General features: G+C 40.4%; 2 protein-coding genes across 2 annotated transcripts in view; both read left to right on the top strand.

Annotated features, from left to right (window-relative positions):
* Nucleotides 1-26029, top strand: part of RADIL (Rap associating with DIL domain) — an 80016-nt gene that overhangs the window by 1724 nt on the left and 52263 nt on the right. The gene's annotated exons all lie outside the window — the stretch shown is intronic.
* Nucleotides 10017-11931, top strand: PAPOLB (poly(A) polymerase beta). Its single transcript, XM_063090955.1, is given in 2 exon segments — nucleotides 10017-11879; nucleotides 11881-11931. Coding segments are annotated over 2 exon segments (1914 nt in total).

Here is a 26029-nt window from a genome sequence, read left to right as displayed (position 1 = left end):
CGTTCCTGTTACTTCAGGCAAATTACTTCACTGCATTTGGCCTCGGTTTCTACATCTGGAGAATGGGGATCATGGCACAGGGTCATGGAAGGGTTAACGAAGTTGTGTGTGTAGGGTATGCAGCATGCTGCTGGCTACATGCTCAGTACGTCATAGCCAGGAGTATCATTCACGACCAGCAGTTTGTTCTGTGTGCATGGGCGCGAGAGCAGTGGAAGTGGTTCTTCTGGCAGGGAGGAGTATTTTGTCATTGACATTGTTTGGAATTGCTGGCACATGGTGATAATAAAAAGCAGGCCAACCTGTAGTTGCTTTTATTATTATTTTTAAAGTCTCCGCAGACAGGCACCCCTGATCGCCTGCACCTGGGTGACCTCTCCCGAAGCCCCACAGGCTGCTGGTTCTAGAGGTTTGGTTTTTGTCCTTACCCTGCCTTATCACGATCCAGAGGGCTTTGGTCCCTCCCACTCCTCATTCTAAAAGACCTCCCGTGAGGTCAAGAAGACTTGCTAGAGGAAGGGGTGGTGTGGGGAGTGAAACCAGTATTCTGCACAGAGACGAAGGATCTTTGATGTAAGATACAGAATTCTGGTGATTCTTCTGCTCAGTGTTTTCTCTGCTACACGGAGAGCAAAGGGCAAGTGGGACAGGACCAACTTGGGGCTGCAGTACCTGGGGGCCAGGGCCCAGCTTGCCGTCTTGAGGTCACCTGTGTCACCTGGGCAAGGTGAAGCCCTTGGAAACCCTGCTCTGCTCATGCAGGTGCTTGCTGGTGCCAGTGAGGCCAGACGTCATGTAGCAGGAAACGGGAGCTTGTTTTATGTTCACCTACCCCTTTTAGAGTTGTTCCTTTTATATCAGTCAAGGCAAGAGAAAGTTCCACTGCCCACAGCCTATTTAATTTGGTGGTGGTTTTTCAAAACCTTTCAAATAAAGAGTCCATTAAGCTGACCATTCTCACTGACACACTTGTCCAGGCTGGGCAGGTTGTATTACCTGCCCAGAGCAGGCCCCCAGGGGGCCCTCCTTCCTTGCTGACCTTCTTTGGGTGTGGTCCGGGCACTCTTGTGCCTGCCGGCCACTGGCCAGTGATGGTAAGATTTGCAGAGGGCTGTGGGTGACTTGAGACACACTGGCAGTCACAGGTATGCACACATGCTTTTGTCCATTACAAGATGTTTACTGAACCTCTTCCTGAGCCCAGTAGAAGGCTGGACCCTGGACAGGCACATGGATAAGCCAGGCTTGGCACACAATCTGGGGTTAGCTGAAGGCGACCTGCAAACAGACCAGCTGCCAACAGAGAGTCCTGCTACAGACAGGGCCCAGTGGGCAGGGTGAGTTTGACTTAAGGTCCAGAACCTTTGTTGTTAGAGTCTTTGGCTATTGAGATGACACATGGATATGTGGACACAAAAATGTCCCCCCCCCCACACTCTGAATTGTTCTGTGTAAAGACTCTCATCCAGCCTTTCTGTGGATTTGGAGGTGGCCTTTCCACACATTCCTTCAACCCAGGATTTTTCTCATATTGTCTCGGAAGTAGAGTTTGGGCAGGGGCTGATCCACCGTCGGGTCTTGCCCCCTTCCTGAGGGTGCATGCTGAGTGAGTGCTACCTGTTCTCAGGTCTAGCGGTACAGCTGAGAGACAGGGACAAGTCACAGAGCAAGGAGGCGACAAGAAGTGGAGGGATTGTTCATGTAGTAGCTTGGCGACTGTCAGCGTTAAACTGAAGTAGTGAGAGAATCCAGAGCTCGGCAGTCTTCCTGGGGGAGGCTTTGCCTGTGTGCCCAACACCCTCTGCCTTACATGCCCCAGTGAAGGGCACCTCCTGGGCAGCCTGTCCGTCCTGAGCCTCCTAGGATGCTTGCGGGGCTCTGAGGTGCCTGCTTGTCCTCAGAAAGCAGCCCTCATTGCAGGTCATTGTGTCGCTCTATTGCTGTGTGGTGGCATTGGCTGCAGTGAAATGAATACCACAGAGGTGGGTGCTGTGGTTTGCAGAAGGACGGGCAGAACGAAGGCAGCTACCACTGCAGGCTGGGTGGGCGCCCGGCATGTGCCAGGGCACCTTCATCCCCTTCATTCTTTCCTCAAAGGACTGAAGGTGAGGTTGTCCCCTGCTTCCCAGGGAGAGAATAGTATGACCTCATCTGGAAAAAGTGGTGGAGAGGGGAAGGGACAGCTTGTCTGTGTGCGCATGTGTGTACATATGTGTGTGTGCGTGTGTGTGTGTGTGTGTGTGTGTGTGTGTGTGTGTGTGAATGAATGCCGGCCCTCCTGGGCTGCAGGTTGTTGGACACTGTAACATCCATGTTCATTATTCCAGTTCTTGTTCCTGCAGTGAAAGATTCCCACCGGTTCTGAGTAAGTTGGGGAGAAGGTTGTACTAGTTGCTGATGAAGAAATTAACCAGAGCCCAGTGCATACATCTTGGCATCCCGATGCTTCCAGCACACTTCAGGTCTTTCTCCTGCCATTACCTAGGATTCCCCATCAGAGTCAAGTGGTGAAAGTGAGTCTGCCAGAAGCTTCCTTGAGGGCACTGAATAGGAATCCGTCTAGTTCCCATTCATCATCTGGGCCATTGTTATGTACCCATAGCTGTGCACTCAGGCAGTTTTGGTTTCTGTTTTCCATAAACATTGCTTTTCCATAGCTGCCAGTTTCCCTCTGATTTCCAGAGTATCAAAATATTGTGTCTCTGTTCTGGAAGAGAGGCAGCTGGTGTGGGTGGGGCTGTGACTGGGGCTGGAAAGCGGCCCTTACTACACCCTCCTGGAAGGCTGGTATCTAGGGCCCTGGGTCCTGTCACTGAGATAAGGACAGTAATCACTTGGCTGTCTTTGGGGAGGGGTGCCGGCAGGGCCGAGTGGTTTTTGTCAGTGCTTGGGAAGGGCAAGAGAGGCGTTTGTGTTCACAGGAGGCGGGGGAGCAAGCGGTAAATCAGCACAAAGCTTTGGGAGGTCTTTCTGTCCTCCATTCCTTCCTCTCTTTCCGTCCCTTCCTTCTTTTCTTCCTTTCTTCTGATGGAAGAACGTGTTTAGACTGGATTTCTCAACCTCAGCCTCATTGACATTTGGGCTTGAGTTCTTTGCTGTGGGAGGTGTCCTGTGCTTTGCAGGGTGCTGAGCAGCATCCCTGGTCTCCTGCCCTCCTTCTCCCCAGACATTAGCGGATGTCCTCTGGAGGGCAGACCTGCCCTCGATGGAGAGCCAGAGCTTTGGACCTAGCCACCTGGATTCAGGTCACATGAGCTCTCTTTGTTGGCCATACGCAGTGCCTCACTGCTGGGGCTGGGTGCATGTGTCTGCTCGGAGCCATCAGGCCTGATATGATGGTGGCTATGCTTGTCTGTCCCAGGCCACTCTCTGAGGGGCTTGGGGTGCCTCGGAAGCCCAGTAACTTGAGGAGGGTGACATGCAGAGCTGCTGTTTGTGCCTGCAGATGCTTTTCTCCATGGCCTTTGGGACCTCAGAGGCTTGGCATTGGTTCGTGCCTGGGTGGCAGGGCCTCCTTTTTTGCTTTGGGTGTCCTTTTCATAAAAAGGCTAGCTTAGAGAGTTTTTAAAACCACCGAGATTTGAGGTTGTCTCTGCAGGCTAACCATAGGCCAGGAACACCCCATAACAGTCACAGGCTTTTGGCTAAAAAACTGCCCATCAAATGTTTAGTATGTTGTCTGGTAGACAGTAAGTGCTCATTAAGTGCCTGTGAAAGAGTTGGTGCCCTGAGGAAGCTCCTCTGTGGGTCTCAGTTTCCACGTATATCCAAGACTCTAGAGTGGGATCTGTTCTCTTTGCTGGTGGGGGGCTTGGGGGGGAGTAGAGATGGGAGGGTGGCTGTCCAGGAGCTCAGACTGTGACCGCTCTGGGCACCTGCCGTCCACAGGGTGCACTGTCCTTTCCTCCTAGTGGCAGATCTGTGTCATTGCTGAGCACCCAACTCTGAGTTTGCATTTTGTCATCCCTCCTGTCATTCATGAGCAGGCAGCAGGACTCAAACTCCCCTGGTGACAGCCAGGAATGTTCAGGCTTCAGCTACTGTCATGTGCACACATGAAACCATTGCTGCCTTCATATGCTAATCATGTGCTGTGAATTCTGTGCTTGTGGGTCCCCTAATCTCTTTGCAGTCGTTTTCTTTTGAAATTTTTTTCTTCTGCTATGAATCTGATTTTTAAATAACTCTTGTCTTAGGATGAAAGAGGTGATCTGGATTGTTTTTCCTCTTTTTTATTTAGGGATAACTGCCTCTTGAGTGAGATTTTCTGTTTAGCGTATTCTCAATGATAGAATCATTGTGGGAAATGTTTATTTTATGTGGTTTGGCTAAAAGCACAACAACCCAAACCTCTTCACAAGTGTAAAACTAGAAAAATAATTGAACTTTAAAGACGTTTTTGGGCATTTCCAATTCAAAGAGAAAATAAAGTTAAATGGTTAGTTGCTCACAGCTAGTTTCATCCTTCAGTTCATTGCTTACATTTTAAAAAAACTAATATTCTTCAGTATCATCATCAAAGCACTATGTGATAAGGAGGCTTAACAGCCCTCCTGTCCCCTGAGCTGGGTGGTCCCCCACTGCTTGATGGGTAGCACTCCCTGCTACCCCTGGAGATAGCTGAGCTGTGAGGACATGGCAGACACCCAGCCACATTCTGTAAAGAGCCACTGACGGGGAGGTATTCAGTGTTAAACACTGCAAACACAGGGGGATGGCACTACTGGTATAACATAAGATATAAGACATATATCATATATCTTAAGATATCTTAAGAAGACACATTTCATATGGAAATATGGAAAACCTAAAATATAAGACAGATTGGCAAAGGTATGATCAAGGTGGACGTTACAGGGAAGAATTGTAGCCAGCATAGGAAGTGTGCACCTGTGGAGTGGGAGTGGGGATCCTGTGGGACGTGGGGGAGCAGAGGGCTGGGCCCTCCTTGGGGTGTTTGAGCTCAGGCCTCGGGGGAGAAATGTCATCACTAGACTGAGGGTGTGGGGGCGGGGAGGGTAGGTGGAGAATACCAGGGATTTCTCACTTATCGAAGCTGTGATTCCAAGTTCGCAATTCTTGATTTTCCTTGGCATTTGACTCCAAGTTGGTATATTCAGGATGTGAGTATATGTTTATGGTTGTCATGAATAGTTAGAGATTTTATAAACTGAACACTTAACTCATATTTTCCAATACCTCTTTACTGTTTTACTGAAATGGATTTAAAAATTTCTACAGGGTACTTCAAAATGTTCATGGAAAGATTCATATTATCTTTTAATTCTGTTTTTCTACAAATTTTTAAAAGTGCCTTCATAGAAGTATATTTTACAAATTTACTAGCCAGCATTTGCTGTCTAGCTAGTATACCAAAATTATGTGTTTCTTTATACCTTTTTGTGTTGTACCAAATTTCAGTATAATAAACAAAACTCTTCAAAGTTGTGAAACAGGCAGACATAAGGGCAACATTTTGAATGTGATTAAATGGAATTAGACACTTGACTTTGTCCTGTCAACAATTTGAAGCCTTCCCAAGAAGTATTAACGTATTAGCTATGTTATTACAAACCATATAAACCATGTTAATATCTGCCAGTTCCCAACAGTGACTGATAATGTTGGTTGAAAGATTTTGGGAGATATATTTATATCATCTTGGGTAGTGTCTATCATAGTTTTAGATAAGATACTAACAAAGACAGAATGCTAGCCAATTATTATTTTTTTTTCTGAAGGTTAAAGTGGCAGAAATGTTTCCAGAGGTTTCAGATAGATACAGAGTGAAAGCAGTAAACTAGGCCGGAGTCCGTGGTATTTGTTCTACTTGAGTGTCCATCTCCATAGAGTCACAAATGCCTTTGACAGGTTCAAACAAGCAAGGGTGAGAGGGATTGGCTTTATTAGCATTGAGACATGTTATAAAGCTATGGTATCTGAAACTATGTGGTATTCGGGGCAGGAACAGACAGGTAGACCAAGGGAACAGAGTAGAGGGCAGAAGCAGACCAAACACCGCATGGGAATTTGGTGTGATGTAGAGCACATCACAAAATCCTGGGGAGAGGTTTTGTAAATGGTGTTGAGATAACTGGCTTCAGTTATATGGAGAAAAATGGAATTGGATCTTTACTCCAATTGCGTTAAAGATCTAGATGTCAATTATGTAGCCAGAATAAAGATTTCATAAATCAGGCTTAAAAAGTGCAAACCATAAGGGGAAAAGGTAGATCTGACCATATCAAAATCAAAAATTTTTGTTTAACCATGGTTATTATATAGAAAAAGTTAAAAGATAGGCAATATACTGGAAGAAAAAATGTTTGTGAAATCCAAAACTGACATGATGAATAACTAGGATAAAGATGAGTAAGAAAAAGACAAAACACCCAATAGAAAACATGAGATTGATACAAGCGTATGGTTCGCAGATGGTGAAGCTGGAGTGACTAGGTAGGAGACCGCCAGCCTCACTAATGACTCCTCCACACGGCTGGCTCTAGCTGCAGAGGAAGCTGGACAATCAAATATTTAGGCTCTCCATCCTCTCTAGTAGAAGGCAAAGAAGAAGGAGTTGTGAAGGCTGAGGTTAGCTAATCCACAATCTGCCACATAAAAATCATTTAAAAAGCAATAGTTCATTTCCATAGAGTAAGAGACTAATGAGGTCAAAGTTATGAAAGTTAGTTTCACTCTATTCTGTGGCTATAGACTGGAAGCCTAACTCAGGCCAACCATCTCACCTGTTATGTGGGTAACAGGGAAGAGGAGAGAAAGTACAGCACACACTTATTTCTGCTAGCTGCCCGCCCCCCGCCCCCCCCCCCGCCGCCCATCTTTTGGCACTTGCCCTGGTGGATTGACGGCATCATTTTCTTTTTTCATTGCCCTTCTCTCCTCAGGCACCCATTCTAGTGTATTAATGAACACCATTCCGATTTACCTTTCCTGTGTTTCATGCCCAAGAAGAGACAGAAAGCCCTTGGGACCTTAAAAGGATACATATGTATCTTGGAAACAGAAGAAGTGTTTTGTATGTATGTTTAATTTACAAAAATGGGATTGTGCTATAAAGCTCATTGCTTTTTTTGTAACTCAGACTCTAGTTTTTAAGATCTGCCCATGGTGCTCTCTGTAAATTCAGTTCATTGCTTTTGACTGATGCATAGTTTTCTGTTACATGCATATACTACGTTATCCATTCCTCAATCATGGGCACTCATCTTGCACCCAACTTCTTCCTACTATAAATGATGGTGTAAGGAAACTTTAGAGGGCCTGTGCAGAGTTCTCTGGGCTATTCTTCCAGAAATAGAATTGCTGGATTATAGGGTATATGTCCACTTCATTTCCTAGTAAGCACTGCTGGACAGCACCCTCTCCAGAACAGCTGCCATGACAATATCGAGCCTTGTGTGAATGTGTGGCTCTTCCACATCCTTAGGCACTGACTTTGAGGCTTCCTCCTTCCCCCACCAAGCCAAGATAAGCCTCCCCTCGAAACACTGTAAAATCAGAAGGTATCTCAGTGGAATAGAGTGCTGTAGTCATGCAACTATGAAAACTCTCTGTAGCCATCTTATGTGAGTAGCTGTGAAATTAATCATTAAATGATTTCCCAAAGGTCACAATGTGTGGATTTGAAACAGTCCCTCCACCTAATCAGAACTAAGAAATTGGTCTTCTGGATATTGATTTGCCAGTGACTTAAATGACAAAGCATTTTCTTTTTTATTCTCATTCATTTATTTGTTTATCAGCAAATATTTATTGTGTGGCTCCTATATGTTAGGCACTTGACTAGGTGTTGAATATGTAGCAGTTGACAAAATAAATAGATCATGTTTTTATGGAGCTAAGAGTCTAGTGGGCAGTAAAGACACAGATATAACCGCTCAAAAACATAATTACAGATATTTTTATGTGCTATGAAAGAAAAGTATAGGTACTAATTTAGAATGGGGACAAAGGAAATTCTCTCCGAGGAGGTGAAGTTTAAGCCAGTCTCAAAGATAATAACACACTAACCAGGTGAAGAGTAGTGGGCAATTTGTGGGGCAGGAAGAGCATTTTGGGCAGAGTGAACAGCATTGTGCAAAGACCAAGAGATGAGAGAAAATGAAACAAACACAAGGCACTGAAAGAAGGCCATTGTAGCTAGAGCAGAGGGGGAAAGTTGTAGGAGGTGAGGCTGGACAGATAGTCAGGGGAAAGATCAACCTGGGTTGTTAAGTATTTTGGATTTTAGACTAAGTGTAATGGAGGCTACTGAATGGGTTAAAAGACCACCCTGACTCCTAGTAGAGAATACTCTGAAAAGGTCAGTAATAGAAAATTAAGTTATTGTGGAAGTCTAGGTGAGAGTTGATGGTGGCTTTGACTAGAGTTATGAGAGAACAAGTAGAGATAAGTGGATAGATTCTAAATATATTCTGGAGGTAGAATCAACTATATTTGTAAGTGAATTGGATGTTGAGTATGAGAAAGAGGGAGGTGTCAAGAATGACTCCCAGTTTTCTGCTATGAATGCTTGGGTAGATGGAGATGCTGAGAGAGAAGCAAATTATGGAGGAAAGAGTAAGAGTTCTCTTTAAACTATGTTAAGTTTGAGACATCAAAATGAAGGTGGGAAATATTGGCAGTCAGATAATATGGATCTGGAGCTCAGAAAAGAGTCTGATTAGAAAAACTTAATCTGAAAGCAAGTGATATTTAAAGCTGTGGAAATTGATAGATTACTTAGGTGGTGAATGTACCTATAATGAGGAGAAATGAGGGCTTAGTATGGAAACTAGATGAACTCCAACATTGAGAGACTAAGTAATGGAGAAGGAATCAGCAGATTAGACTGAGGCGTGCCCATAGATGTAGGCTACTGTAGGTCAAAAAAGATGTCGGCCGTTGTTGTCATTGGATTGGGCAATACAGAAGTCACTAAGTCCTTTCTGATAGCAGTTTTTCTAGATGTTGATAATGCAAGCCAAATTAAAATGGGTTAAAAAGTAGGTACTTATATTTCTGGCAAAATGTAGAATTAATTATCCTGAAAAATCTTTCTATATAAAGTACTTGGAAGTGCTGGATGAATATAAAAAATCGTCTTTTAAATGAATAGCTGAGTACTCAAGAAAATAAAGGAAATTCCTAGGGGTGAAAACTAAAAAAGAGATACCTTGAAACCTCAGAATCTTAGCAAATTCTGAAACTATAATTGCCCTGGAGGCATTTGCCAGTTTGGCAACTAAAAAACATAACAGCCCAGAAAAGACAGAAAGCCTTTGGGACCTTAAAAGATAGGCAGTTAGAACTGATACACTTCCCCTGCCTGCCAACACAACACTTCCAAATGCCAACACAACACTTCCAAATGCAGTTGGAATCCCGGAAGTGTGACACGGTGTGTGAAAAGATGGAATGGGAAGTTGTCAGAGGAAATAGTGAGCTAAGAAATAGATGGGTAAAGCTGGGTAACACACACACACACACACACACACACACACACACACACACACACACACACACACACACACACACACACACACACACACACACACACACACACACACACACACACACAAAAAAAAAAAAGTGAGCTAAGAAATAGATGGGTAAAGCTGGGACACACACACACCCACCCCCACACCCCCACACCCCCACACCCCCACACCCCCACACCCCCACACCCCCACACCCCCACACCCCCACACCCCCACACCCCCACACCCCCACACCCCCTCGACCTGCACCGCGCTCCCGTGAGGCCTTGCGGCGCAGCCGGTGCGCAGGCGCGCGCGCGTCAGGCGGTTCGAGAACGCCGCCGCGGAGGGGCCGGGCGCCATGTTGGGGCCGAAGGGAAGGAGAAGCGCTTGAAGCGACGGGTGCGGAGCGGGAGCGGGGTCGGACCAGGGCTGGTAGGAGCCCCGCCCTTCCCGCCTCAGCGCATCATGAGCCGGGCGGCGGCCGCGGAGGTCGCGGTGCGGGGGGGCAGTGCCCTGGCGGGGCCGGCGCTAGAGATGATGCCGTTTCCGGTGACAACCCCGGGATCACAACAGACGGCGCCGCCGCAGAAGCACTATGGCATCTCCTCCCCTATCAGTCTAGCAGACCCCAAGGAGACTGACTGCATACTTACCCAGAAATTAATTGAAACCCTGAAGCCCTTTGGGGTTTTTGAAGAGGAAGAGGAACTGCAGCGCAGGATTTTAATTTTGGAAAAATTAAATAATCTAGTAAAGGAATGGATACGAGAAATCAGTGAAAGCAAGAGTCTTCCACAAGCTGTAATTGAAAATGTTGGAGGAAAAATTTTTACATTTGGCTCTTACAGATTGGGAGTACATACAAAAGGTGCTGATATTGACGCGTTGTGTGTTGCACCAAGACACATTGATCGAAGTGACTTTTTCACCTCCTTCTATGATAAATTGAAACTACAGGAAGAAGTAAAAGATTTAAGGGCTGTGGAGGAGGCATTTGTACCAGTTATCAAACTGTGTTTTGATGGAATAGAGATTGATATTTTGTTTGCAAGATTAGCACTGCAGACTATTCCGGAAGATTTGGACCTAAGAGATGACAGTCTGCTTAAAAATTTAGATATTAGATGTATAAGAAGCCTTAATGGTTGCCGGGTAACCGATGAAATTTTACATCTAGTACCAAACATTGACAACTTCAGGTTAACTCTGAGAGCCATCAAATTGTGGGCCAAATGCCACAATATCTATTCCAATATATTAGGTTTTCTTGGAGGTGTTTCCTGGGCTATGCTAGTAGCAAGAACTTGTCAGCTTTATCCAAATGCGATAGCATCAACTCTTGTACATAAATTTTTCTTAGTATTTTCTGAATGGGAATGGCCAAATCCAGTGTTATTGAAAGAGCCTGAGGAACAGAATGTTAATTTGCCTGTATGGGACCCAAGAGTAAATCCCAGTGATAGGTACCATCTTATGCCTATAATTACACCAGCATACCCACAGCAGAACTCCACATACAATGTGTCTGTTTCAACCAGGATGGTCATGATTGAGGAGTTTAAACAAGGGCTTGCCATCACACATGAAATTTTGCTGAGTAAAGCAGAGTGGTCCAAACTTTTTGAAGCACCAAGCTTCTTTCAAAAGTACAACCATTATATTGTACTTCTGGCAAGTGCACCAACAGAAAAACAACATCTAGAATGGGTGGGTTTGGTGGAATCAAAGATCCGAATCCTGGTTGGAAGCTTGGAGAAGAATGAATTTATTACACTGGCACGTGTGAATCCCCAGTCATTTCCAGCACCCAAAGAAAATCTCGACAAAGAAGAATTTCGTACAATGTGGGTGATTGGGTTGGTGTTAAAAAAGCCAGAAAACTCTGAAATTCTCAGTATTGATCTCACCTATGATATTCAGTCTTTCACAGATACGGTGTATAGGCAAGCAATAAATAGTAAGTTGTTTGAAATGGATATGAAAATTGCTGCAATGCACTTAAGAAGAAAGGAACTTCATCAACTACTACCTAATCATGTGCTTCAGAAAAAGAAAACACAGTCAACAGAAGGTATAATGTCAACAGCTTTGAATGACAACAGCTTCAGCTTGTGTGTAGGCAGTGAAAATATGTCTGTGCCTTCACCTACTATTGCTATGAAGACTGGCCCATTGACTGGTAGCTCTCAGGGCAGAAATAGTCCTGCCTTGGCTGTAATGGGAGCATCTGTGACCAACATACAGGCTACTGAAGTTTCCTTGCAACAGACGAATCCCAGTGAAAGCTCAGGGGTTGCATCAAGTGAAAGTATTCTTCAGACTGCCTCACAACCTGCTGTTTCTCCACCACCGAAGCCCACTGTCACCAGAGCTGTTTCTTCAGCATGTCTGGTGAACCACCCACCCAGACCTTCAGGAAGCACAGCAACAAACATATCCAATCCTATAGTGGGAGTCTAGAGGACATTCTCACCTCATAAAGAAGAGAGGAACAAGAAAACCAAAATAGAAGAGGACTAGCCCGGTGAGGAGACAAGTACAACTCAAACAGAAACAATTCAGGCATTGGCTTCTCTGTTGGATGGACTCTTAGGAAACATCTAGTACATACCATTCCAGTATTCCTGTTCTCCTTGCAAATCCTATTCCTGTTATCAAGAATTCAGTAAAACATCGAACAGATAAAAACCTCAAGGGTCCATAAACAATATTTGCCAATTCAACCTCTTGTCTTCAGATACTGAAGAAGGAGAATAAAGAATACCAGATTAGATACGGTTCAAACTAGATTTAGGCTCATTTGGTAACTTCCTTTACTGGGCTAATCTTGATCAGAAGTCCAGATTAGTATGTGGAACTGGAAGTACAGTAATTAATGTGTCCAATTATTAATGTGTCAGCAGCAGTTACATTTAACTATTTCAAAGGACTGCTGCCCTTAAAAAAAGAAAAAAAACCCAGCTATATGTATACCCATGACTGTCATCTGGACTGGATTTATGTTTGATGCATTGCTGGGAAAATTTGCAATACGAAATGGTATCACAATTCCTTATACTGATGATGCACTTTATGTATTTTTTATTAGAACTAATTTTAGATTTTTCAACTTGATGAATTTAGTTTTTTTCCTGAAGAGGTTTCTTCATGATTAATCTTAAAATTGGATGCCACTGTGCTGTGATGTACTATTCTTTTCCTTCAGGGAAAGCATAAAAGTACATCTAGCTCAGTCCCTGTAAGGTAGCTGTAACCCTTTAAAATGAACTCTTAGGGCATATACCCTAAGAATATATATTTGACATCAAAACAATACTTAGTAAGCCATTGATTTTGATGGGACGTGATCAAGAAATGATACATTGGTTTTATCTATAGAATTGTTTCAGGGAGTATATAATCAGAGATCAGATGTTTTCTTTGAGCTAAGAATGCTCTATATTCTCTTATCCTCAATCATTTGTCCTAAAGCAAAAAAGCCTTTTGCCTCCCCTCTTCTCTTTGCTTGAGTGCACAAGGTGTGCTTGTATGTTGTTTCGTAAAAAAACCGGAATACTAATATTTTGTAAACCATGATGTGAAATCAACAATCCTGTGGTCACATAGCACAAAGCACCAAGTTTTGGTTCCCTGGCTAATATTTTAGAAAAACTTTGCTGCACATAATGCTTGTAAAACATGTTACTGATCTTGGATGGTCATTTGATCTCTACATATGGGAAGTTTTGTATATTTTGCAGAATATTTGCTTATAGGAAAGTTAATTTCCAATTTTAAACATGTAGGCAAAAAGGCATTTTCTCCAAGAATTTTAAATCAATTTTTACTTTTAAGTAATTTACCAAAATTCATCCATAAAATTTACATGTAGAAACAAAAAATGATTTATAGCAAGTGGTATATCTAGTCAGCTTTCTACTCTTTTGTTTTATACTACAAAAGATTAATAATATTTTTCTTTAAATTAAAAAAAAGAGTTCCTTATAATTAAATAGCAGAACATCCATGTTTAGGAAACATGAGGGAGAACAGATGTAGTTGAATGGAAACTTAGTTTTTCTAGACACAGCAAATTTACAGGCTTTCCAGATAGCCTTGTTCTGACTCCTCTCCTCCCTCAACTCTGTTTTTTTCTACCACATGTGCATTTTTAATGTTAAACTGCAATTACTTTAAACTCTCTCCCTATCTTTCCAGATTAATTTTCCAAAGTTAGAATATAGTCTTTTTCTCTTTAGGCTATGTAGTAATTGACACTTTCTTTTCATCATTTCTTTTGGATCTCTAGTAGACAATATTTTTGTTTCTCACATCTTTGCCCTGTGCAATCACCTTACCCTTCCACCACAATAATAAATCAGGTGATGTGTGTGCATGGTATCTGTGTATTTTGAATAGCTATGGTGTTAGGTTGAAATTGCCGGGAGCAAATTTAATCTTGTCATTTTGTTTACACACTGGGAAAAAATTAGTTTATTAAACGTTTCATGTAACTGTATCTGTTTTACCAAGCTGGGAACTTGGGACTTTTTAATTCTAGTTTTTACTACCTTAATATCAGACTCTTTTTTTCATATGATGTATGTAGTGTCTCATGACTGGTGTTTGTTTTATAGTATCTGTACTCCTGTATTTTCAAGTAATATTTTGAAAACAGATGATGTATTTCTCCATTAAAAACAATAAAAATAAATGGCAAACAACCAAAGTGAGACAAAAATACTGGGCAATAATGTTTATATCTGACAATAACAGTTCAGATGTTCTTACATTGTTCTGAAGGAGGGTGGAGACACTGATGAACTTTTTGACTTTTTTAAGTCTAGAATACATGTTATAATGTTAGACTAAACAAGAATAGGTTAAAATTTTAAATGGATGGAGGTAAAAAAATGTAGTTAAAAAACCTTAATCCAAAAGAAGGCAAGAAAGAAAGGGGGCAGGGGGAAGCACAGAAAAAATAGAGTAAAAAGAAAATACAAGCTAAGGTGTTGGAAATGAAAATATATATTCGTCACTGCCGTAAATGGACCAAACTTTCTGATTAAATGACAGAGATTGTCAGATCCCATGGAAAAAGTAAGTCCAGCTGTATGCTGTTTTATTTACGAGAGACACATCCGAAATGTAAAGACATAAAAGAATGGAAAACAGATATGCTAATGAAAATAAGCTGCTGTAGTAGCAATATCATTCAAACAGATTTCAAAGTAAAAATAATTATTAGGGACAGAAGGCCCACTGAGTTAATGATAGAAGAAATAATGCAGCAGGAAAATGTGATGACTTAAAACTTGTTTGTACCAGATAACTCAGCCGCAAAATGAAAATACAGATTAACAGAAATTGCCAAATATGTCATTATCATAGAAGACTTAAAAACAGCCCTTGCATTAATATCAAGCAGACAAAAATAGAAGGAAAACAGTTTTTGAACACAATCTAGAGTAGTGGTTGGTGAACTTTTTCTGTAATGGGCCAGATACTAAGTATTTTTAGCTGTGTGAGGCCATACGGTCTTTGTCACAACTACTTAATTCTGCCTTTGTAGAGTTAAAGCAGCCACAGACAATGAATTAACAGATGGCCGGGGCTGGATTTGTCACCCATCTTCCAGCTGTCGTTTGTCATCAGTGATCCAGTGGTCATTTATTATAGAATTCTCCACCCAACTACTGGAAAATGCATTTTTTTTCAAGTTAAGTATTGGGTGTGGATAAAAATTAACCTAATGCTAGATCAGAAAGTAATGCTCAACATTTTTCAAAGTATCTGATTCATAGAACATGTTCTGTGACTACAGAACAGTAAGTTAGAAATCAATAACAAATAGCATAGAGAAGAATTTCCTTAGACAACCCAAAAAGCTCAAACCATGAAGGAAGAGATTGATACAGTTAAGAGGTCTGTCCATCAAGTAAAGAACAGTGAAAAATAAAAACCTGAAAAACGCCTTAAGCCGAGAAGACTTTGTAATATGTAAAATTGAGAAATGATTACTATCCAGAATATATTAAGGATGGCAAAAAAAAAGATCTATTTAAAAAGATCAAACAAAATAAAAAATGGACAAAAGAAATGCATAGGCATTTCACAGAAAAGGAACCAGGAAGGGCCAATAAATACGATGCTCAATCTCATTAGTAATAAGGAAAGTACAAATTAAGACCAGAGAGTTCACCCACCACACACACACAAAAGTCAAAGTCTACCAATATCTAGGTTTGGTTAGGATGAAGAGCAGTAGGAACTCTAACATGGTGCCAGTGAGAGTAACAAATTGTTTTGACCACTTTGGAAAACAGTTCAGTTTACTCGGTATAATTGCTGCTGTGCTACACCCAGTGTTCAATTATTTTGCTTGTAGTTCTCTGCCATCACGCTGTGGGGCTCTGGTGTACTTCGTCTTACTGTTCCCTTTATCTGCCAGGGTGACCAGAGCCTGTGGGCCTGCAGCCATGTCCAGAATTCTGCACACCCTCTAGCTTACTTCCAGTGTGCCATGTAAATATCATAATTTTCTGTAGATGCCATGGTGTCAGAAAAGTTGGGAAGCACTTTTTTAGAGACTCTGTCCCATGGGTAGCTAGGAGATGAGTACAAGTGTGTATATAGCAGTGTTTTGTAGTAGCCTAAAGCTTGAAATAACACACATATCTATCAATGGGGGAATGGCAAGATAGTGGTGTATTCATGCAATAAATACCATAAAGCTGTGAAATTAAATTAACTATAGCTACATGCATCAATGTAGATGAGTCTCATAATGTTGAAGAAAAAAGCAAATTGCAAAAAAAAAAAAAAAAAATACATAAAAGTGATACAACTTTTATAAGGTTTAAAAACAAGCAAAGTAGATTAGTGTAATTTAGAGTTACAAAAATGTGTGGTATAATTGTAAATGAAAAACAAGGGGATGTTAAACACAGAATGCAAAATAGTGGTTCCCTTTGGTAGGGTGAGAGGTGAGGAGAAGGCAGGAATGTGGTTGGGAGAGTAGACAGAATGGTCCATTTTTTTTAAGACTGGGTAGTGGATGAATGGTGTAATTTTGTTATGTCTAAGTTACAAATATTTTCACATGTGTGAAATGTCTTATAAATAAAAAATCAATACTAAAGTGATATCTTAAAAGCCCCTTAGTCAGTTAGGAATAACATTTGGCCAGGTAACAGTAGCTTGAACACAATACAGATTTACTTTGTTATGTAGAACAGGTAGTATATTCAGGGCTGGTAAGGTGGCTTTCCTGGTCACCAGGGACCCGAGATTCTTTGATTTTTGTCCCCACCATTCTGGTTCATGCCTTCTATCCTCCAGGTCACCTCAAAGTGCAGGATGCTTGTGGGGGCCATTGCCGTCCCATCTTCATTTAAGGCAAGAAGAAGGAAGGAAGAGGGGGAAAGGCAAAGATGCCCTGCAAATTGTCTTTATCTTTCACTGACTGGAACGTAGTCACATGGCCATACCTACCTGCAAGAGAGACTGGAAAATGTAGTTTTTATTAGCTGGGTACATTACCTTACTAACAGCACAGGGATTATGCTATTGGGAAGAAGGAGAGAATGGAATATTGAAAGGCAATGATAACCTTCTCTTTTACAACATACATCCGAGGGTACTTCAAAAAGTTCTTGGAAAAAGAGAATTTGAAGATAATATGAATCTTTCCCGGAACTTTTTGAAGACACCTCATATTTTTAGAAGTTAAAGAACACTTCCAAATAACTTGCCACATGGCCCCTAGCATCTTCAAGTCAGAAGTGGCACATCAAATCTCCCTTGTTCTTCCTTTAAAAGTCTCATGTTTAGATTAGGCCTACCTGGATAATCTCTCATTTGATGAACCCAAAGTGAACTGATAGTAAACTTATTTATATCTGCAAAAATCTCTTTGCCATATGCTTTTGTTTGAATGTCCCCCTGAGCTCGTGTTGGAGTTTAATCCCCAATATGGTATTTGAAAGATTGGGCTTTTTAGAGGTCATTGGACCATGATGGCTATGTTCTCATTAATGGGTTAATGGGTTAATGGATGATGGATTATCATAGGAATGGCACTAGGGGCTTTATAAGGAGAGGAAGAAGCACGTTAGTGCACTCTTTTTTTTTTTTGTCTTTGTTTGTGACTGGTAAAGGGATCGCAACCCTTGGCTTGGTGTCGCCCACACCACGCTCAGCCAGCGAGCGCACTGGCCATCCCTATATAGGATCCGAACCCATGGTGGGAGCGCCGCTGCGCTCCCAGCACTGCACTCTCCCGAATGCGCCACGGGGTCAGCCCTTAGTGCACTCTTTTTCAGCCCTGCGTTGCCACGGAACTCTGTAGAGAGTCCCCACCAAGAAGAAGGCCCTCACTAGATGTGCCCCCTGGACCGTGGACTTCCCAGTATCCAAAACTGTAAGAAATAAATTTTATTTCTTTATAAATTATCCAGTTTCAGGTGTTCTGTTAGAAGTGATAGAAAACTGACTAATATACTCCGTATAGCAAATCATAATTAATAGAATGAAATCTTATCATAGTCATAGGTTCCACTCAAGCTCAATGGGAGCTAGATTGCACAAAGCAAGGGTCATTGGAAGTCATCTTAGAATTCTGGCCACCACAGTCTGTCCTCTGGCCCCCAGTCATCCATATCTATATCCACATACAAAAGGCACTCACCCCATCTCAAGGTACAAAATATCATCTAAGTAATACAATCAAGTGTGAATTTGGCTTATGGGTATTCATTACAACTGTTGGGGTGCAATTTCTCTCCATCTGTGGACCTGAGAAACTAAAGAGACATGTTGGCCCAAAGCAATTTTGAAATCCAGCCAGGCAAACCCCAGTTGGAGTTCTTTGGTTGAGTTTAAAGGCCTGAAAATAATCTCTCTGCTGTGCCCTCTGGGGTCTTGGCCCTGCCCTCTGGGTTTCTTGGTTTCATTCTCTGAGTCATCCTTCCTCTTTCATGAAAGGTAGCATATTTGTAAGCCTGCTTCCTGTCAGCAGTCTCCTTCCATTTTGTACTCTCTCTCTCTCTCTCCCTTTCAGACTAAGCCAGCAGTGTTTTTGCCAATATAGTTTTCTCAAGAACCTTGTGGGCTGGATAAAGATTTCATGGGAATTCACATCATTAGACAAAAGCCATGACCACAGATGTTTCTGAGATAATTTCTTCTCTATTTTTAGCTTCTGCTGAGATGGTGGTAGGGCAGTGCTCTTAAACTCCTCAAAGTCCTCTGGTTTGATTAAGAAAATCTGTGAGAAACACCCTTAATCTCTTGAAAGAGTCTTTTGTATAGCTGAGACTCTGACCTTTTGACCTTTCTGAGGTTTCAGCAAAGAATTGTGCAGGCATACACTCAGCTTTTTCTCTGTACCACACTTTTAGCAGCTGTTTCTGACTTTTAACATCTTTTGTCATCTGGAGAGGCTGAGCATTTTCAACGTCATTGCTGTAGATTAAATGTGTCCCACAAAGGTTCATGCATTGGAAACTTAATCCCCACTATAACAGTGTTAGGAGGTGGGAAATCTTATTATGGTAATTGAAAGAGGGGGCCTTTAAGAGATGATTAGATTGTGAGGACTATCTTTGCCAATGGATTAATCCATTGATGGCTTAATGAGTGGTAGTGGGCATGGTTCTGATGGCTTTAAAAGGAAAGTGAGGAGTTTAGCTGTCTCTTGCTTATTAGCTCATTTGCCACTTGACACCCTGCATCACTGAAGAGCTGCCACCAAGGCCTTCACCTGTTGCCCCTCTGGACTGTGGACATCCCAGTCTCCGAACTGTAAGAAATAAATTTTGTTTCCTTATAAATTATTCAGTTTCAAGTATTCTGTTATAAGCAACAGAAATGGACTAATATGGTTATCTAGTCCTGTTTTTTTTGTTTGCTTAACACTTCTTCCTTCAGTTTATCTCTCTCTTCTTGCCTCTCATTATAAGCAGCAAGAAGAAACCAGGTAGCACATTCCACGTTCTGCTTGGAAATCTCCTCAACATGTAGTCAGGTTCATCATTTAGAAATTCTGCATTCCACAGACGTAGAAAGAGAAATACAGCATGTTCTCACTTATTTGTGGGAGCCAATAAAAATAAATAAATATACACAAATAAATGGAGGGCTGGAGAAGACATAACAATTACAACAATTCCTTGAACTTGTTAGATAAGTGAACAGATATGATGTTGATGGGGGGAGGGGGAAGAGGGAGGGAGGAAAAGGAGGAATTGGTAAAGGGACATGAAAATCAACTACATTGTATATTGATAAATTTAAAAAACAAAAGGAATTCTGCACCCACATGACTGCAGGATGCATTTCAATGTGTCTGCCCACACATAACAGGGACCCTCCTTCCTCTAGTTTCCAATACCATGCCTCTCAATTCCTTCTGAACCTTCACTGGCAGCAGTGTTAAAGTCTAGATTTCTGCTGTTCATGGCAATTTCAGCTTTCTCTAACGCAATTTGGGAAAGTGCTTCTCACTTTCTTCTGAGCCTTTACCAGTAATGTCTTTATTGTTCACATTCTATTAATAGCCTATTCAAGGCAATTTAGTCTTTTTCTATTCTGCTTCTCAAAATTATTCTAGCCTCTATCCACTGCCTAATTACCAAAGCACCTTCCACATTTTAGGTATTTGTTACAGCAGCACCCCATTACCTGGTACTAAAATCTATACTTGTTTTCTGTTGCTAAAATTGGCAGGTTAAAACAACACTCTTTATTATCTCACAGTTTCCATGGGTCAGGAGTCTGGACACAGGGTAGCTGGATGCTCTGCTGAGGTCTCACACAGCTGCAATCAAAGTGTCTGCTGGGGCTGCATTCCTTTCTGGAGCTTCGGAGCCTCTTTCATGCTCATGTGGTTGCTGGCAGAACTCAGCTCCTTGGGGTTGTAGGACTGAAGTCTCTGTCTTTCTTTTTTTTTCTCTCACTGGCTATTAGCCAGGGACCACTTTCAGCTCCTAGTGACTGCTCTCAGGTCCTTGCTCCGAGAGCACCCAGGTAGCACCTTCCCCACATTCTGCTTGGAAATCTCAGCTATATATTCCGAATACACACCTGAGCAACCTCCCTGGTTCCTGCCTGGAGAACCTCCCTGGCACCAAACCTGTCTCAAATTTCAAATCTCTTTGACTTCTCTTCTGTGACCAGCTGGAGAAAATCCTCAGCTTTGAGGAAGCACATGTGATTAGGTTCAGACCACTGGACAATCTCTATGTCTTATGGTCAACTAGTTGGTAACCTTAATTATACCTGCAGAATCTCTTCTGCCATGTGCAACACAATCACAGAGTAATCCCAGGAGCAGAGACCATGGGGCCATCTTAGAATTTTGCATACCACAGTGGCCTTCCATCTTTTTTTATGCTTATATAATCCTGTACAGGACTGCTTAAACATATATATATGTTTATATATATAAGTGTTTATATATATGTTTATACACACACACACACACACACACACACATACATACAGGGTTCTTTTTGTCAAAGTTTGTTTTTTAAAAAACAGGATTATATACTTAATTTTCTATATCTTACTTTTCTTACCAGGCCCTCTTTGGAAATCTCTCCACATCATCTGTTATAGCTTCAATTAATTTTTCTTAATGGTTATGGAATATTCCATGGTGTGGATAGAGTACTCTATATATTTTGGGATCAGTTATAGGAAGAATTTCAACACATATTCCTGTGTATACTGCATTTTGCTTAATAAAAGATCACCAGTATTTACTTACCACTAACATAAAAAACAATCCCTTCAGTTTAAACTAGGACATAATTCTTTCTTATTACTTAGGATTTTTATGTTTGTATATAACAAAAGAACTCTATTACATCTAAAGATTTATTTAAACATGGATTATAATCTGCATTAGTTCTGTGCATACACAAAAAGGTATACATGAGTGCAATAGAGTCTAAGTCTTCTTTTCAACTCAGAGCCATGACTGTCCACATTTTCCACACAGTGTCACTTTCTGTGTCCTCAAGAGTATTGGTGATGAAGCGTTCTCTACAGGAGTTTTCCACTGTCGTCTCTGGAATTTTCTTCCAAGGAACTGGAATTCATTCTGCAAGTTTGCAGACAATAACCAGAACTTATATTCATTCATTTGTGGTTCTTAAATGACTGAAATGCAGAATCTTGTCCCCTTTCCTCCAAACAACAACCAAATTCTTACATCACAACTGCTACCTGGCTGACGTTTCACATGAAATATAGGAGGCTTTCCAGTTTCAGAGATGTTAAAATTTAAATAAAGTGTGTCTAAGAATTGATGAAATATAGCTCATGGGTGTGTGCATTTATTCATTCTTTTAGTAGGTTGAAAAATATGTACGTTTAAAAACTTTTATTTTCACTGAAGTTATATATGCACGCATTTAAAGCAGTATGTTCTCACAGCTAATTAAAAACAGAGCAGCAGTTCCCTGCTGTAGCCTTTCCTTCTCAGTTTTGCACTCCCTAGAGGCTGCCACTCAGCGTAAACTATTTCTTTTTGGCATTTAATTCCATATCTTTAAATAAAAATTTTATCCTACTGCATCTTGATTTTTAAAATTTCAGGCATTATCTAGTGACTTCCTACTATGCAAGATGAGAATTTATGTCTTTTTTTTTTTCTTTTTTTCTTTTTTGTCGTTTTCATGACTGGCACTCAGCCAGTGAGTGCACCGCCCATTCCTATATAGGATCCGAACCTGCGGCGGGAGCGTCACTGTGCTCCCAGAGCCGCACTCTCCCGAGTGCGCCATGGGCTCGGCCCGAGAATTTATGTCTTTTTACCACCCCTTCCTCAAAACATCCAGTTCCAATTGCCCCATCTTCTATAGTCATAGTTTTGGTTAGATTAATAATCAGGGTTTACTTTTTATGACCATATATATCTTTTCACAACTGGAGATTGGTATATGCAAAGATCACTTTTCTTCCTGTCCAACTTTTAGTTTTCTTTGTAATTCATGATCGTTATTTTTGTTTGTGTGTTCATTCTTTTTCTTGGTACTTTTCACTAATTCATTATTTCCTAACTCTCCACCAGTTGTCTTACTCCTTTCAAGATGTTCAGATATATTGGATATTTTATCAATTTCAGCTCCTTGGAGTTGTCTTCCTTCTACTGGGTGGGAAGTGTATAACTTAAAGAAATGTATCTGCTATGTGTTTTTTAAAAAAGGTATAATTTACATACCATAAAATTTACCTGGTTTTAGTGTACAATTCAATGAATTTTTAGTAAATTTAGAATTGTGCAATCAGTACCACAATCTAGTCCAAGTACATTTTCACCACCAATAAAAGATCCCTTGTGTCTGTTAGTGTTCAACGTGTTCCCACCCCGAGTCCCAGCAACCACTAATCAGCTTTCTGGCTCTATGAGTTTATTTTTTCCAGACATTCATATAAATGGAATCATACAATATGTTTTTTGCATCTGGCTTTTTTCACTTTGCATGATACTTTTGAGGTTTATCCATGTTATAAAAGGTATCAATATTTTATTCCTTTTTGTTGCTGAATAGTAGACCATTGTATGGATGTAATGTATTTGTTTATCCATTCACCAGTTGATGGACATTTGGATTTTTCCCACTTTTGACTATTGTGGATAATGCTGCTATGAACGCTTGTGTACAAGCATTTGTGTGAACATGTATTTTTTTATTTCTCTTGGGCATGTATTTAGGAGTGGAATTACTGGGTCATAAGATAAATTTATGTTTAACATTTTAACAAACTGACAAATTGTTTTCCAAAATGGCCGCACCATTTTACATTCCCACTGGCAATGTGTGAGGGTTCCAGTCTCTCCACACCCTTACTATCTATCTTTTTGATTATATAACCATGGTAGTGGATGGGAAGTGGTGTCTTACTGTGGCTTTAATTTGCATTTCATAAGTGATTAGTGATGATGAGCATTTTAAAATGTACTTATTGGCCATTTGTATATCTTTGGAGAAATGTTTATTGAAATCCCCGCCCATTTTTAGGTTTTTTTTTTTTTTTTTGTATTCTTATTATTGAATTGTAAAAGTTCTTTATATATTCCAGATACAAGTCCTTATCAGACATATGATTTTAAAATATTTTCTCCCAGTCTTTGGCTTATCTTTTCATTTTTGTAATGTTGTCTTTTTCCCCCCCAGATGTATATATTTTTTAGTTACATAGTTGATTGTACATACCTGTGAGGCACAGAGTTGAATACCAATATCTGTGTGCAATGTGTGATGCTCAAATCAGGATAACATAATGGTGTCTTTTGAAGTGAAGTAGTTTTAAATTTTCATCAAGTCCAATTTATCAGTTTTTAAAAATAGATCATGCTTTTGGTGTCATATAAGAAAATTTTACCAATGCAGCCAAGATCATGATTTTATCCTATGCTTTCTTCTAAAAGTTGTATAGCTCTAGCTTTTTAATTTAGGACTCTGCTTCATCTTGAGTTAATTTTCATGTCTGGTACAAGGTATGAATGTAAGTTCATCTGTTTGTGGATATCTAATTGTACCAACGGCATTTGTTGGAAAGATTATCCTTTCTGAATTTAATGCCTTGGCACGCTTATTAAAATCAGTTGGCCCCAAATGTAAGAGTTTATTTCTGAACTCTCAGTTCTGCTCCACTGAACTATATGTCTTACTTATGCTTGTACCACACTCTTCTGATTGTTGTAGTTTTATATTATGTTTTGAATTTTGGGTTCTTTTCATTTTCATGTATATTTTAGGATCAGTTTGTCTATTTTTTTTTTAAAGTAACTTCATTTTTTATAGAAATCATATTGAATCCGTAGATCAATTTGGGGAGAATTTCAATCTTAAAAATGTCTTCCAATCCATGAATATAGAATTATTTAATCTTCAGTACTCTTAGTAATGTTTTGAAGTTTTCAGTGTACAAGACTTACACTTCTTTTACTAAATTTATTCCTAAGTATTTTATATTTTTGATGCTATTGTGAATGAAATTGTTTTCTTTGTCTTTTTGGATTATTCATTGGTAGTACATAGAAATAAAATTCATTTTGGTATACTGATCTTGTATCCTGTGACGTTGCTGAACTCGTTAGTTATTACTAGTAGTTTTCAGATGAATTTCTTAGGATTTTTTACGTACGGGATCATGTCATCTCCGAATAAAGTATTACATCTTCCTTTTCAACCTGGATGCCTTTAATTTCTCATTCTTACCCATGCAAGTTGTACGTCTAGTACAATGCTGAATAGAAGTGCTGAGAGAAGATGTCTCTGTCTCTCACTATGTTAGGAGCAAAGCATTTAATCTTTTGCTACTATATAGGTTTTTTGGATAGATATTTATTAGGTTGAGGAAGTTCCCTTCTATTTACAGCTGGTTGAAGTTTCTTTTTACCATGGATGGCTGTTGGGTTATTTTTGAATGTTCTTTCTGCATTTATTGAGATGTTCATGTGGCTGTTGTCCTTTATCCTATTAATATGTTGTATTATGTTAATTGATTTTCGGAAGTTAAGCCAAGCTGGCATTCCTGCGATAAATCCTACTTGGTCATCTTGATATATATAGGGTCCTCTTTTATATGTTGCTGGATTAGGTTTACTAATATTTTGTGGAGGGTTTTATGTTGATATTCATCAGGGATATTGGTGTGTGTTTTATTTTCTTGTGATGTCTTTGTCAGGCTTTAGTATAGAGTGAGTTGTGAAGCATTGCCTTCTCGTCTATTTTCTGGAAGAGTTTTTGAAGGGTTGGTATTATTTCTTTCCTATATTCCTTGTAATTTCTGTAAAGTCAGATGATGATGTCCCTGCTTTCATTCCTAGTTTTGGTAATCTGTGTCTGCTCTCTTTTTTGCTTGGTACGTCTGGCTAAATATTTGTCATTTTTATTGGTCAAACTCCTTCTTGGTTCCATTGATTTTCTTGAAGTGCTTTCTATTTCATTGATTTCTACTCTAATCTTTATTATTTCCTTTGTTTTTCTTTTGCTTTAATTTGCTTTTCTCTTTTTAGTTTCTTAAAGTGGAAGCTTATGTTACTGAATTTGAGTTCTTTTTCTTCTTTTCTCACATAGAAGTTTACTGTTATAAATTTCCTGCTCAGCACTGCTTTTGTTGCCTATCCTTAATTTTAGTATGCTGTGTTTTCATTGTCATTTAGCTCCCTTGTGATTTCTTCTTTGACCCATGAGTCATTTATTTGTTTATTTTTGGCAGCTAGCCACTACGGGGATCTGAACCCATGACCTTGGTGTTAGAAGGCTGTTCTCTAACTACCTGAACTAACTGGCCAGCTCTGGCCCATGAGTTATTTAGAAATATGTATCTTTATTTCGAAAACTGGACATTTTAGAGAACGTATTGTAGAAACTTTGGACTCAGTTTCTTCCTCCCTGCCACCCCCGACCTGGGATTATTGTTGCTGTTTTATTTGTTTGGTTAGAGACTTTTCTGAACTAATTTTGTAGAGTTTGTCTTCCTTGTAATCTGTGGTCATCAATGTCTCTGCTCAGCTTTTTCTTTAAATTCTTGTTTTAATTTTTAAGCTT

Source organism: Cynocephalus volans, chromosome 3, assembly GCF_027409185.1.
Source record: "Cynocephalus volans isolate mCynVol1 chromosome 3, mCynVol1.pri, whole genome shotgun sequence".
NCBI classification, from domain to species: domain Eukaryota; kingdom Metazoa; phylum Chordata; class Mammalia; order Dermoptera; family Cynocephalidae; genus Cynocephalus; species Cynocephalus volans.
Note: the sequence above shows the minus strand (reverse complement) of the source record. Positions and strands in the feature narration are given on the sequence as shown.